Below are 15,002 nucleotides of genomic sequence, written 5' to 3' on the forward strand. Positions count from 1 at the left end.
AGACATGTCAGGGGGCTTCACAGAGCCACAGAAAGACCATTCAGGTGACATCAAAGAACCAGAGAGAGATCCATCTGGTGACATCACAGAGCCACAGAGACCTCTTCTGGTGACATCACAGAGCCACAGAGACACCATTCAGGTGACATCACAAAGCCACTAAGACACCATTCAGGTGACATCACAGAACCAGAGAGGGACTCTTCTGGTGACATCACAGAGCCACAGAGAGTTGGTTCAGGTGTCATCACAGAGCCAGAGATACACTTCAGGTGACATCACAGAGTCACAGGAGAGAATCTTCAGGGGACATCACTGAGCCACAGGAATAACACTGCTTGTGATATCACAGAGGTGCATGATAGACCATTCAGGTGATGCCACAGAGCCACAGGAATGAAACTATTGGTGACATCACAGACCCACAGAGAGACCATTCTTTTTACATATCAGATCCACAGAGAGACCTTTCAGGTGACATCACAAAGCCACAGATTGACCCTTCAGGTGACATCACAGAACCACAGAGAGACTCTTCAGGTGACATCACAAAGCCACAGAGAGACACTTCTGGTGTCATCACAGAACCACTGAGAGATCCTTCAGATGACATCACAGAGCCACAGAGAGACACTTCATTTGACATACCTGAGCCACAGAGAGACTCTTCAGGTGAAATCACAGAGTAACACAGAGACATTTCTGGTGTCATCACAGAACCACTGAGAGATCCTTCAGATGACATCACAGAGCCACAGAGAGACACTTCAGGGGACATCACAGAGCCACAGATTCACCCTTCATGTTACATAACAGAGCCACAGAGAGACCATTCAGGTGACATCACAGAGAAACAGAGAGACACTTCAGGTGACATCACAGAGCCACAGAGGGACGATTCACGTGACATCAAAAAGCCACTGAGAGACTCTTTAGGTGGCATCACAGAACCAGAGAAAGACCCTTCAGATGAAATCACAGAGCCACAGGAGAGACTGTCCAGGAGAAATCACAGAGCCAAAGGAATGACACTTCATGGGATATCCGAGAGGCGCATTACAGACCCTTCAGGTGACATCACAGAGCCACATGTTGACCCTTCATGTGACAAAACAGAACCACAGAGAGTCCCTTCAGGTGACATCACAGAGCCACAGAGAGATGCTTCAGGTGTCATCACAGAGTCACAGAGATACAATTCAGGGGACATCACAGAGCCACAGAGAGACAATTAATGTGACATCACAGAGTCAAAAAGTTACACTTCAGGTATAATCACAGAGCCACAGGAGAGAATCTTCAGGAGACATCAAACAGCCACATGAATAACACTGCTTGTGATATCACAGAGGAGCATGATAGACCCTTCAGGTGATGTCACAGAGCCACAGGAAAGAAACTATTGTTGACATCACAGAGCCGCAGAGAGAATCTTCTGGATAAATCACGGAGCCACAGAGAGAAACTTCAGGTGACATCACAGAGCCACAGATTGACCCTTCAGGTGACATCAGAGAACCACAGGGATACCCTTCATGTGACATCACAAAGCCACAGAGAGACCAATCAGGTGTCATCACAGAGCCACAGAGATACAATTCAGGTGACATCACAGAGCCACAGAAGACACTTCAAGTGACATCACATAGCCACAGAGTTACATTTCAAGTGACATTACAGAGGCACAGAGAGATTTTCAGGTGACATCACAGAGAAAAAGAGAGACGCTTCAGGTGACATCACAGAGCCACAGAGAGACCCCTCAGGTGACTTCAGAGAGCCACAGAAATACAATTCAGGTGACATCAGAAAGCCACTAAGAGACTCTTCAGGTGGCATCACAGAACCAGAGAAAGTCCTTTCTGATGAAATCACAGAGCCACAGGAGAGATTGTTCAGGAGAAGTCACAGAGCCACAGGAATGACACTTCTAGTGATATCTGAGAGGCACATGATAGACCCTTCAGGTGACATCACAGAGCCACAGATTGACCCTTCAGGTGACATCACAGAACCACAGAGAGTCCCTTGAGGTGACATCACATAGCCACAGAGAGACCATTCAGGTGTCATCGGAGAGCAACAGAGATACAATTCAGGTGACATCACAGAGCCACAGAGAGAAACATCATGTGACAACACAGAGCCACAGAGACACCATTCAGTTGACATCACAAAGCCACCAAGAGACCCTTCTAGTGACATCACAGAACCAGAGAGAGACCCTTCAGGTGACATCACAGGGCCACTGATTGACACTTCAGGTGAAATCACAGAACCACAGAGAGACCCTTCAGGTGACATAACAAAGCCACAAAGAGACTGATCAGGTGTCAACACAGTGCCACAGAGATACAATTCCTGTGACATCACAGAACCACAGAGAGACATTTCAAGTGACATCACAGAGCCACAGAGTTATACTTCAGGTGACATCACGGAGGCACAGAGAGACTTTCAGGTGACATAACAGAGAAACAGAGAGACCCTTCAGGTGTCATCACAGAGCCACAGAGACACTTCAGGTGACATAACTGAGCCACAGAGATAGCCTACAGGTGACATCACAGAGCCACAGGGAGACCCCTCAGGTGACATCAGGTAGCCATGAGAAACACTTCTGTTGATATCACACAGATGCAGAGACCCATTCAGGTGACATCACAGAAACACAGAAATACAATTCAGATGACATCACAAAGCCTCCAAGAGACCCTTCAGGTGACATCACAGAACGAGAGAGTGACCCTTAAGGTGAAGTCACTTAGCCACAGAGAGACGCTTCAGGTGACATCACTGAGCCACACAGAGACACTTCAGGTGTCATCACAGAGCCACAGGGAGATGCTTCAGGTGACATCACAGAGCCAACAGAGACATTTAAGGTGTCATCACAGAGCCAAGAGAGACTTTTCAGGTAACATCACAGAGCCACATTGAGTCACTTCAGGTGACATCACAGAGCCACAGAGTGACTTTCAGGTGACAACACAGAGTCACAGTGTTACCCTTCAGGTGACATCACAGAGCTACAGAGACAATTCAGGTGACATCACAGAACCATAGAGAGACCCATTGGTGACATCACTGAGCCACTGAACGACCCTTCAGGTGACATCACAGATCCACAGAGACACCTTCTGGTGACATCAGAGCCAGAGATACACCATTCAGGTGACATCACAGAGCCACTAAGAGACCCATTAGGTGACATCACAGAGCCACAGAGAGACCATTCAATGGACATCACAGAACCAGAGAGAGACCCTTCTGTTGACTTCACAGAGCCACAGATACCCGTCAGTTGATATCTCTTAGCCGCAGAGAGACGCTTCAGGTGACATCACAGAGCCACTCAGAGATACTACATATGTCATCCCAGAGCCACAGAGAGACCCTTCAGGTGACATCACAGAGCCACAGAGAGACCCTTCAGGTGACATAACAGAGCCACAAACACAATTCTGGTGACATCACAAAGCCACTAAGAAACCCCTCAGGTGACATCACAGAGCCACATTGAGACACTTCAAGTGGCTTCACAGTGCCAAAGAAGAACCTTCAGGTGTCATCACAGAGCCACAGAGAGACGCTTCAGGTGCCATCAAGGAGCCACAGAGAGACACTTCAGGTGGCATCACAGAGCCACAGAGAAACACTTCAGGTGACATCACAGAGCGAAAGAGAGACCATTCAAGTGACATCACAGAACCAGAGAAAGATCCTTCTGGTGACATCACAGAGCCACAGAGATCTCTTCTGGTGACATAACCGAGCCACAGAGACAACATTCATGTGACATCACAAAGCCACTAAGAGACCCTTCAGCTGACATCACAGAACCAGAAAGGGAGCCTTCAGGTGACATCACAGAGACACAGAGAGACCGTTCATGTGTCATCACAGACCAACAGAGATACAATTCACGAGACATCACAGATCCACATGAGGGAATCTTCAGGAGACATCACAGAGCCTCAGGAATGACACATCCTGTGCTATCACAGAGGCCCATGATAGACCCTTCATGTGGTGTCACAAAGCCACAAGAAAGACACTATTGGTGATATCACAGAGCCACAGAGTGACCCTTCAGGTGACATCACAGAGCCACTGAGCGACCATACAGGTGACATCACATAGCCACAGAAAGACCATTCAGGTGACATTACAAAGCCACAGAGAGACCCTTCAGTTGTCATTACTGAGCCACACAGAGACACTAGAGGTGACATCACAGACCACAGTGAGACACTTCAGGTGACATCACAGAGCAACAAGTTACCCTTCAGGTGACATCACAGAGCCACAGATTGACACTTCTTGTGACATCACAGAACCAGAGAGAGATCCTCTGGTGATGTCACAGAGCCACAGAGACCCCTTCTGGTGATATCACAGAGCCACAGATAGACCATTCACGTGACATCACAAAGCCACTAAAAGACACTTCAGGTGACATCACAGAGCCACAAAAGACCCTTCAGGTGTTATCACAGAGCCACAGAGAGAAACTACAGGTGTCATCACATAGCCACGGTAGATGCTACATATGACATCACCGAGCCACAGAGTTACCCTTCAAGTGACATCACAGAGCCACAGAGAGAACCTTCAGGTGTCATCACAGAGCCACAAAGAGACCCTTTAGTTGACATCCCAGAACCACAGAGAGACCCTTCTGATGATGTCACAGAGCCACAGACAGACCCTTCAGTTGAGATCCCTTAGCCACAGAGAGACGCTTCAGGTGACATCACAGAGCCACACAGTTACCCTTCAGGTGTCATCACAGAGCCACAGAAAGACACTGCAGGTGACATCACAGAGCCACAGAGTTGACCTTCAGGTGATATCACAGAGCCACAGAGACCCCATTCAGGTGACATCAGAGAGTCACAGAGAGACCCTTCAGGTGACATCAAAGAACCAGAGAGAGACCCTTCTGATGAAATCACAGAGCCAAAGAGAGACCCTTCAGTTGGCATCCCTTAGCCACAGAGAGACGCTTCAGGTGACATCACAGAGCCACACAGAGACATTTCAGGTGTTATCACAGAGCCACAGAGAGTCACTTCAGGCGACATCACAGAGCCACACAGAGACACTTCAGGTGTCATCACAGATCCACCGAGAGACACTTCATATGACATCACAGAGCCACAGAGGGATACTTCAGGAGACATCACAGAGCCACAGAGTTACATGTCAGGAGACAACACAGAGCCACAGATTGACACTTCTTGTGACATCACAGTACCAGAGAGAGATCCTCTGGTGATGTCACAGAGCCACAGAGACCCCTTCTGGTGATATCACAGAGCCACAGATACACCATTCACGTGACATCACAAAGCCACTATAAGACCCTTCAGGTGACATCACAGAGCCACATTGAGACACTTCAGGGGACTTCACAGAGCCACAGAAGACCCTTCAGGTGTCATCACAGATCCACAGTGAGAAACTACAGGTGACATCACAGAGCCACGGAGAGACGCTACAGGTGACATCACCGAGCCACAGAGTTACCCTTCAAGTGACATCACAGAGCCACAGAGAGAACCTTCAGGTGTCATCACAGAGCCACAGAGAGACACTTCAGGTAACATCTCAGAGCCACAGAGTTACCCTTCAGGTGACATCACAGAGCCACAGAGACCCCTTTCAGGTGACATCAGAGATTCACAGAAAGACCCTTCAGGTGACATCATAGAACCAGAGAGAGACCCTTCTGATGAAATCACAGAGCCAAAGAGAGACCCTTCAGTTGACATCCCTTAGCCAAAGATAGAAGCTTCAGGTGACATCACAGAGCCACACAGAGACACTTCAGGTGTTATCACAGAGCCACAGAGAGTCACTTCAGGCGACATCACAGAGCCACAAAGAGACATTTCAGGTGTCATCACAGATCCACCGAGAGACACTTCATGAGACATCACAGAGCCAAAGAGGGGTACTTCAGGAGACATCACAGAGCCACAGAGTAATATGTCAGGAGACAACACAGAGCCAAGGATTGACACTTCATGTGACATCACAGAACCAGATAGAGACACTTCTGGTGATATCAGAGAGCCACAGAGACCCCTTCTGGTGACATCACAGAGCCACAGAGAGACCCTTCAGGTGTCATCACAGAGCCACAGAGACACTTCAGGTGATATCACAGAGCCACAGAGATACCCTACAGGTGACATCACAGAGCCACCGGGAGACCACTCAGGAGACATCAGAGAGCCATGAGAGACCCTTCTGATGACATCACAGAGACGTAAAGACTCTTTCAGGTGACCTCACAGAACCACAGAGATACAATTCAGGTGACATCACAAAGAATCCAAGAGACCCTTCAGGTGACATCACAGAAGCAGAGAGTGACCCTTCTGGTGACATCATTTAGCCACAGAGAGACGCTTCCAGTGACATCACAGAGCCACACAGAGACACTTCAGGTGTCTTCACAGAGCCACAGAGAGACACTTCAGGTCACATCACAGAGCCACAGAGTTACCATTCAGGTGAAATCACAGAGCCACAGAGAGACCATTCAGGTGACATCACAGAGCCAAAGAGACACCATTCAGTTGACATCACAAAGCCACCAAGAGACCCTTCAGGTGACATCACATAACCAGAGAGAGACCATTCTGGTGACCTCACAGAGCCACAAAGAGACCCTTCAGTTGACATACCTTAGCCACAGAGAGAAGCTTCAGTTGACATCACAGATCCACACAGAGACCCTTCAGGTGTCATCACAGAGCCACAGAGAGACCATTCAGGTGACATCACAGAACCAGAGAGAGATCCTTCTGGTGACATCACAGAGCCACAGAGAGACACTTCTGGTGACATCACAGAGCCACAGAGACACAATTCAGGTGACATCACAAGGCCATTAAGAGACCCTTCAGGTGACATCACAGAGCCACAGATTGACCCTTCAGGTGACATATCAGAACCACAGAGATACCCTTCATGTGAAATCACAAAGCAACAGAGAGACCGATCATGTGTCATCACAGAGCCACAGAGATACAAATCAGGTGACATCACAGAGCCACAGAAATACCATTCAAGTGACATCAGAAAGCCACTAAGAGACACTTCAGGTGGCATCACAGAACCAGAGAAAGACCCTTCTGATGAAATCACAGAGCCACAGGAGAGACTGTTCAGGAGAAGTCATAGAGCCACAGGAATGACACTTCTTGTGATATCCGAGAGACACATAATAGACCCTTCAGGTGACATCACAGAGCCACAGATGGACCCTTCAGGAGACATCACAGAAACACAGAGAGTCCTTTCAGGTGACATCACATAGCCACAGTGAGACACTTCAGGTGACAAACAGAGCAACAGAGTTACCCTTCAGGTGACATCACAGAGCCACAGAGAGACCGTTCAGTAGACATCACAGAGCCACAGAGTTACACTTCAGGTGACATCACAGAGCCATAGAGAGACTTTCAGGTGACATCACAGAGAAACAGAGAGATGCTTCAGGTGACATCACAGAGCCACAGAGATAATCTTCAGGTGACATCACAGAGCCACAGAGATACACTTAAGTTGTCATCACAGAACCACAGAGTGACCCTTCAGGTGCCATCACAGAGCCACAGAGAAACACTTCAGGTTACATCACAGAGCCACAGAGAGACCCTTCAGGTGTCATCACACAGCAATAGTGAGCCACTTTAGGTGACATCACAGAGCAACAGAGTTACCCTTCATATGACATCACAGAGCCACAGATTGTCACTTCTTGCGACATCACAGAACCAGAATGAGATCCTTCTGGTGATATCACAGAGCCACAGCGACCAATACTGGTGACATCACAGAGCCACAGATACACCATTCAGGTGACATCACAGAGCCACATTCAGATGCTTCAGGTGACATCACAGAGCCACACAGTTACCCTTCAGGTGTCATCACAGAGCCACAGAAAGACACTGCAGGTGACATCACAGAGACACAGAGTTGCACTTCAGGTGACATCACAGAGCCACAGAGACAACTTTCAGGTGACATCAGAGAGTCACAGAGAGACCCTTCAGGTGACATCACAGAACCAGAGAGAGACCCTTCTGATGAAATCACAGAGCCAAAGAGAGACCCTTCAGTTGACATCTCTTAGCCACAGAGAGACGCTTCAGGTGACATCACAGAGCCACACAGAGACATTTCAGGTGTTATCACAGAGCCACAGAGAGTCACTTCAGGCGACATCACAGAGCCACACAGAGACACTTCAGGTGTCATCACAGATCCATCGAGAGACACTTCATATGACATCACAGAGCCACAGAGGGATACTTCAGGAGACATCACAGAGCCACAGAGTTACATGTCAGGAGACAACACAGAGCCACAGATTGACACTTCTGTTGACATCACATAATCAGACAGAGATCCTCTTGTGATGTCACAGAGCCACAGAGATCCCTTCTGGTGATATCACAGAGCCACAGATACACCATTTACGTGACATCACAAAGCTACTAAAAGACCCTTCAGGTGACATCACAGAGCCACAGAGAGACCCTTCAGGTGTCATCACAGAGCCACAGAGACACTTCAGGTGACATCACAGAGCGTCAGGGAGACCCCTCAGGTGACACCAGAGAGCCAAAAGAGACCCTTCTGGTGACATCACAGAGATGCAGATTCCCCTTCAAGTGACAATACAGAACCACAGAGATACCATTCAGGTGACATCACAAAGCATCCAAGAGACCCTTCAGGTGACATCGCAGAAGCAGAGAGTGACCCTTCTGGTGACATCAATTAGCCACAGAGAGACGCTTCAGGTGACATCACAGAGCCACACAGAGACAATTCAGGTGTCATCACAGAGCCACAGTGAGATGCTTCAGGTGACATCACAGAGCCAACAGAGACACTTCAGGTGTCATCACAGAGCCACAGAGAGACCCTTCAGGTAACATCACAGAGCCACAGATTTACCCTTCAGGTAACATCTCAGAGACATAGATACACCCTTCATGTGACATCACAGAGCCACAGAGTTACCCTTCAGGTAACATCTCAGAGACATAGAGACACCCTTCAGGTGACATCACAGAGCCACAGAGAGACCCTTCAGGTGACATCACAGAACCAGAGAGAGACCCTTCTGATGACATCACTGTGAAAGTCCCCTTCCCCTTAGCTCTTAAGTTCCCCGCCGACGGGGCGCGCGGCGGATGCCTCCCTCCTGTGCCTCCCGGATCTCCACCCCCACCGGCCTCCACTTCCCTGCCGCCGCAAGTCCGGCCGCCGGTTCCCTCCAATGCTTGTCCACCCCAGCGGGGCCCGAGCCCCCGGGCCGAGCGAGGAGCCCGTGAGTCAGCCCGAGGGCAAGCACCAGGTGGGCCGGCCCGAGGGCGAACACCAGGTGGGCCGGCCCGAGGGCGAGCATCAGGTGGGCCGGCCCGGGGCCCCGCCCCCCCGCCCCCAATGGGGAACACTCCGTCCCAAGGCCCTCGTGCCCAAGGTCAGCCATCTGGACGCAGAGGAGGGAATTGAGTCTGTTGTACCAGACACCAGACCTTGAGAATATGCTGGTCTGGAATGGCTCTGTGCCTCACTTGAACCATCCAATAGAAATGACTCTGTACTTCGCCTCATTTGAATAACCCTGTGTAGCGCCTCATTTACATTGACCAATGGGAATAGCTCTGTACTGCGCCTCATTTGAATTATCCAATAGAATCCCTGCTTCTCGCTTGCGCTTTTTGCTATATAAGGACCCCTCTCCCTTGGCTCGAGGCACGCTTGGCCTCACAGAAGCTAAGTCGCCCCGGGTACCTGTGTCTCCAATAAAGCCTCTTGCAGTTTGCATCCAAGTTCGTGGTCTCACTGATTCCTGGGTATGGGTCTCCTTCTATGAAAGTACCTCCACGGGGGGTCTTTCATTTGGGGGCTCGTGTGGGATCGAGACCCCCGCCCAGGGACCACCGACCCACGTTTGGGAGGTAAGTGTTGTGTGGATCCGCTGTCTTGTCTTGTCTTGTCTTGTCTTGTCTTGCCTGTCTGTCTGAATCCGTCTTATGAATTGCGCTTGCGTTTGTAGTACACAGCTGCGTACATTTGTAATTGGCGGCTCCGAGGTGAAACTGACGAGTTTGGACTCCCGACCGCAGCTCCAGGAGACGTCCTGGTAGCAATTGAAGCCCTCGGTGTGAGCGATTTGTACTTTTGTCTTTGAACTTAGATCTATGACTGGACATTTTCCCAGTCTCTTTGGAGAAGGCCCTCGGCTTGAGGGATTTGTAATCCTTACCGGGGACGAGGAAGGGAGGCCCCCTTCTTCGACCCCCTCTCAAATTTTACTTTCAACCTTCTGCCGAAACTGTGCCACGCAAGCCTGTTCTGTGTTTTTCAGTCTTTGTCTTGTAACTATCATTTGTGTCCTCCTAGGTCTAGAAACTATGGGGCAAACTGTCACCACTCCTTTGTCCCTAACACTCTCGCACTGGAGAGATGTACAGGAGTATGCCCATAATCAATCTGTTGATGTGCATAAACGCAAATGGATTACTCTCTGTTCTTCAGAATGGCCGACTTTTGACGTGGGCTGGCCGGGGATGGTACCTTTAACCCCCAGACTATATTTCAGGTAAAAGAGAAGACTATAGATCCTGGACCACACGGGCATCCCGATCAAGTGGCTTATATCGTCACTTGGGAGGCTTTGGTTCAGGACCCCCCTCCCTGGTTAGGTCCTTTCTTACATCACAAGGGTCTCTCTCTCCTTCCCCCCTCTAATCGCTCCAGCCGACCCATTCCCTCGGCCCCTACACCTCCCACTCCTTTGACACCTACTCCTCCCAACTCCCCTTCCCATTCCAACCTTTACCCTACCGCGGTGAAAGACACTAAGGCTGAAGAAAAGAAGACACCTAAGGTACTCCCCCCGGGAGAAGACCTGTTGGTTGATCTACTAACTGAGGAGCCCCCGCCATATCCACCACGGCCGCCCCCACCAGAGGCAGAAGCGGACTCCGCCGCCTTGGCAGAGGCGGCCCCGGCTCCTGACCCTTCACCAATGGCTTATCGACTAAGAGGTCGCAGGGAGCAGCCCGTTCCAGATTCATCCACTTTGCCCCTCCGAACTGGACTGAATGGCCAACCTCAGTATTGGCCATTCTCAGCATTGGACCTCTATAACTGGAAAAATAATAATCCTTCTTTTTCTGCACACCCCGTGAAGCTGACATCTCTCATAGAGTTGGTCCTCATGACTCACCAACCCACCTGGGATGATTGTCAGCAGCTTTTGCAGGTCCTCTTAACCTTGGAGGAGAAACAGCGCATGCTACTAGAAGCACAATAGAATGTCCCAGGAGCCAACGGGCAGCCCACCCAGCTGCCCAATGAAATTGATGCGGCTTGCCCTCTTGAAAGACCTGAATGGGATTTTACCACCGAAGCAGGTAGGACCCATCTGCGTCTCTATCGCCAGTTGCTTGTAGCGGGTCTCCGGAGGGCAGGACGCCGACCCACCAATTTGGCCCAGTAAAGCAGGTGATACAGGGGGCGGAGGAATCGCCCGCCGCTTTTCTAGAGAGATTAAAAGAAGCGTACAGTATGTATACTCCCTATGATCCGGAAGATCCAGGTCAGGCCACCAACGTTTCTATGTCCTTTATTTGGCAGTCAGCCCCGGACATAAGAAACAAGCTTCAAAGGCTAGAAAATTTACAGGGATATACACTCCAAGATTTGCTGAAGGAAGCAGAACGTATTTTTAATAAGAGGGAAACACAGGCAGAAAGAGAAGAACGCTGGAGGAAGGAAACCCAGAAGAGAGAGGAAAGACTAAGACAAGAAGCAGAGGAGAAAGAGGTTGCGAGAGACCGTAAGCGGAATAAAGAGATGAGTAGGCTATTGGCCACAGTAGTGATAGGACAGAGACAGAATAGGCAGAGGGAAGACAGAAGGGGGCCCCACCTGGACAGGGATCAATGTGCTTACTGCAAAGAAAAAGGACATTGGGCAAGAGAATGCCCTAAGAACCCCCGGGCCAAGCCCATACATGCTCCTCATGCAGTTGAGGCAGTCATCAGACAGCCTCCAGATAGATGGCTTACTAATGCCCGAATGACTCATTACCAGACTATGCTGTTGGACAAAGACCAGGTCCACTTCAGGCCTTTGGTGACTCTGAACCCAGCCACCCTGCTCCCCCTCCCTGGGGAGCCCGAGGCTCATGATTGCTTACAGGTACTGGCCGAGGCCCATGGGGCGAGACCCGACCTGACTGACCAGCCTCTACCCAGCCCGGACCACATCTGGTTCACGGATGGAAGCAGCTTTTTGCATCAAGGAGAACGGAGGGCTGGAGCGGTGGTCACCTCAGAGGATCAGGTCATCTGGGCCCAGGCACTCCCTCCTGGAACCTCCGTGCAGAAGGCAGAGCTCATTGCACTCACGCAGGCTCTAAAGTTGGCAGAAGGTAAGAGGCTCACCGTGTATACAGACAGTCGTTATGCCTTCGCCACTGCCCATATACATGGAGAAATTTACAGACGGAGGGGGCTGCTTACCTCCAAAGGGAAAGACATTAAAAATAAGGAGGAAATCCTCGCTCTCCTAAGGGCTCTTCATCTGCCCGCCGCCTTAAGTATCATACATTGCCCCGGACACCAAAAAGGGGATTCTTATGAAGCAAGGGGCAATCGAAGGGCAGACTTGGCTGCCGGAGAGGCGGCCGTGACCACAGACACCACTAACCTCCTGGCTCTAGAGCCCACCAACGACTGTCCCTCCCCCTCATGGGACTATGAACAAAGAGACATCCAAACCCTAGAGAAATTGGGAGCCACAAAGGAACCAAACGGGGATTGGACTTATGAAGGAAAGACTGTCATCCCCTACTGGGTAACCAAGTACCTAGTGAAATTTTTACATAAGATGACACATCTGAGCTCCAAGAAGATGCGGGAGCTCCTCGAACAAGAAGAGGAATTCAATTTCCTTTTGGGGAAGAATGATATTCTAAAACAGGTAACTGAGCAATGTGATGCGTGCGCCCGAGTCAACGCATCCAGACTGAAGCTTCCCCCCGTGAACCGGGTCAGAGGCTACCGGCCCGGAACACATTGGGAGATAGATTTCACTGAGATTAAACCAGGTAAATATGGATACAAGTATCTATTAGTTTTTGTAGAGACCTTTTCAGGATGGGTTGAAGCCTTCCCTACTAAACATGAAACAGCCAAGATCGTTACTAAGAAATTACTTGAAGAAATCTTTCCCCGTTATGGGATGCCTCAGGTACTGGGAACAGACAATGGGCCCGCCTTCGTCTCCCAGGTAAGTCAGTCAGTGGCCACCTTGTTGGGGATTGATTGGAAATTACATTGTGCTTATAGACCCCAAAGTTCAGGACAGGTAGAAAGGATGAATAGAACAATCAAGGAGACTTTAACAAAATTGTCGCTTGCAACTGGCACTAGAGACTGGGTCCTCCTACTCCCCCTAGCACTCTACCATGCTCGTAATACCCCTGGACCACATGGGCTCACACCCTTTGAGATCCTGCATGGAGTACCTACCCCTATCATTAACTTTCTTGATCAAGATGTCTCAGATTTTGCTAACTCCCCTTCTCTCCAAGCTCATTTACAGGCCCTCCAACTAGTACAACGGGAGGTCTGGAAACCCCTTGCTCAAGCCTATAAAGACCAGAGGGACCATCCTGCCATTCCCCATTCCTACCAGATCGGGGACACAGTCTGGGTTCGGCGTCACCAGACCAAGAACCTCGAACCCCGCTGGAAGGGACCCTACATCGTTTTTCTTACCACCCCCACCGCACTCAAAGTAGATGGCATTGCAGCTTGGATACATGCCTCTCATGTAAAACCAGCCCGACCCACCGATTCAGCCACTGCATCAGAATGGACCGCGCACAGCACTCAAAATCCTTTGAAGATAAGACTCTCTCGTACACCCTCCTGTTGATTGTTTGTCTTTTTACCCCCCATGTAGCAACCAACCCCCACAGGGTTTATAATATCACCTGGAAAGTAGCCAACCTAGGGACCGGGGAAATAGCCAACCTCAGCACTTATATAGGGACTCTACATGGTGGGTTCCCTCCTCTCTATGTCGACCTATGTGACTTAGTGGGGTCTGATTGGGATCCCTCGGACCAGGAACCATTCCCAGGGTACGGATGCCATCACCCTGGAGAAAGGATGAGAACACGAAAAAAAGATTTTTATGTCTGCCCCAGTCATAAACCAACCGACAAATGCGGGGGGCCACAAGAGGGATATTGTGCAAGCTGGGGATGTGAAACCACAGGAGATGCTTATTGGAAACCCTCCTCCTCTTGGGACTTCATTACCCTCTAAAGGAGGGAAATCCCCGGGTACATAGAGACAGGGTCACGGAAATGTGGGCTTAAAATCTGTGGACCTTGTTATGACAGTACCAAAGGGGGAAACATTAAAGGCGCCACCCCCAGAGGAAAATGCAACCCCCTCATCCTAAGGTTCACAGATGCTGGAAAAAGGACTACTTGGGATAGTCCTAAAGTCTGGGGACTCCGGCTGCACCGAGCAGGGAAAGATCCGGTTACCTTATTCTCCCTGTACAGACAAATTACTCCCCTAAGCCAACAATCAGTCCGGCCAAAACCAGTAATAGCGGACTAGAGAGCCCCAACCCAATTCCAAGTCCCTGAACCCCCTACCGTTCCTAAAGCTGTCACTCCTACTCCAGGTGCAGTTATCTTCTCCCCCTCCCCAGACGCCCTAAACATCAAGATAACCAGGGACCTTCCAGATACCGGAGATAGATTATTACAATTAATCCAAGGAGTTTACCAAGCCTTAAATTTTTCAGACCCCAACAAGACTCAGGAATGCTGGTTATGCCTGGTTTCCCGGCCCCCATATTATGAAGGCGTGGCAGTACTGGGCAACTACTCTAACCAAACCTCAGCACCTACTAGTTGTGGAGCTGCCATG

General features: G+C 49.9%; 1 protein-coding gene across 1 annotated transcript; it reads left to right on the forward strand.

Annotated features, from left to right (window-relative positions):
* Window positions 1-12,123: 12,123 nt before the first annotated feature.
* On the forward strand, window positions 12,124-14,687 carry LOC113835856. Its single transcript, XM_027416973.2, is given in 3 exon segments — window positions 12,124-13,156; window positions 13,643-13,972; window positions 14,017-14,687. Coding segments are annotated over 3 exon segments (2,034 nt in total).
* Window positions 14,688-15,002: the final 315 nt, after the last annotated feature.

Source organism: Cricetulus griseus, chromosome 5 (genome assembly GCF_003668045.3).
Source record: "Cricetulus griseus strain 17A/GY chromosome 5, alternate assembly CriGri-PICRH-1.0, whole genome shotgun sequence".
NCBI classification, from domain to species: Eukaryota; Metazoa; Chordata; class Mammalia; order Rodentia; family Cricetidae; genus Cricetulus; species Cricetulus griseus.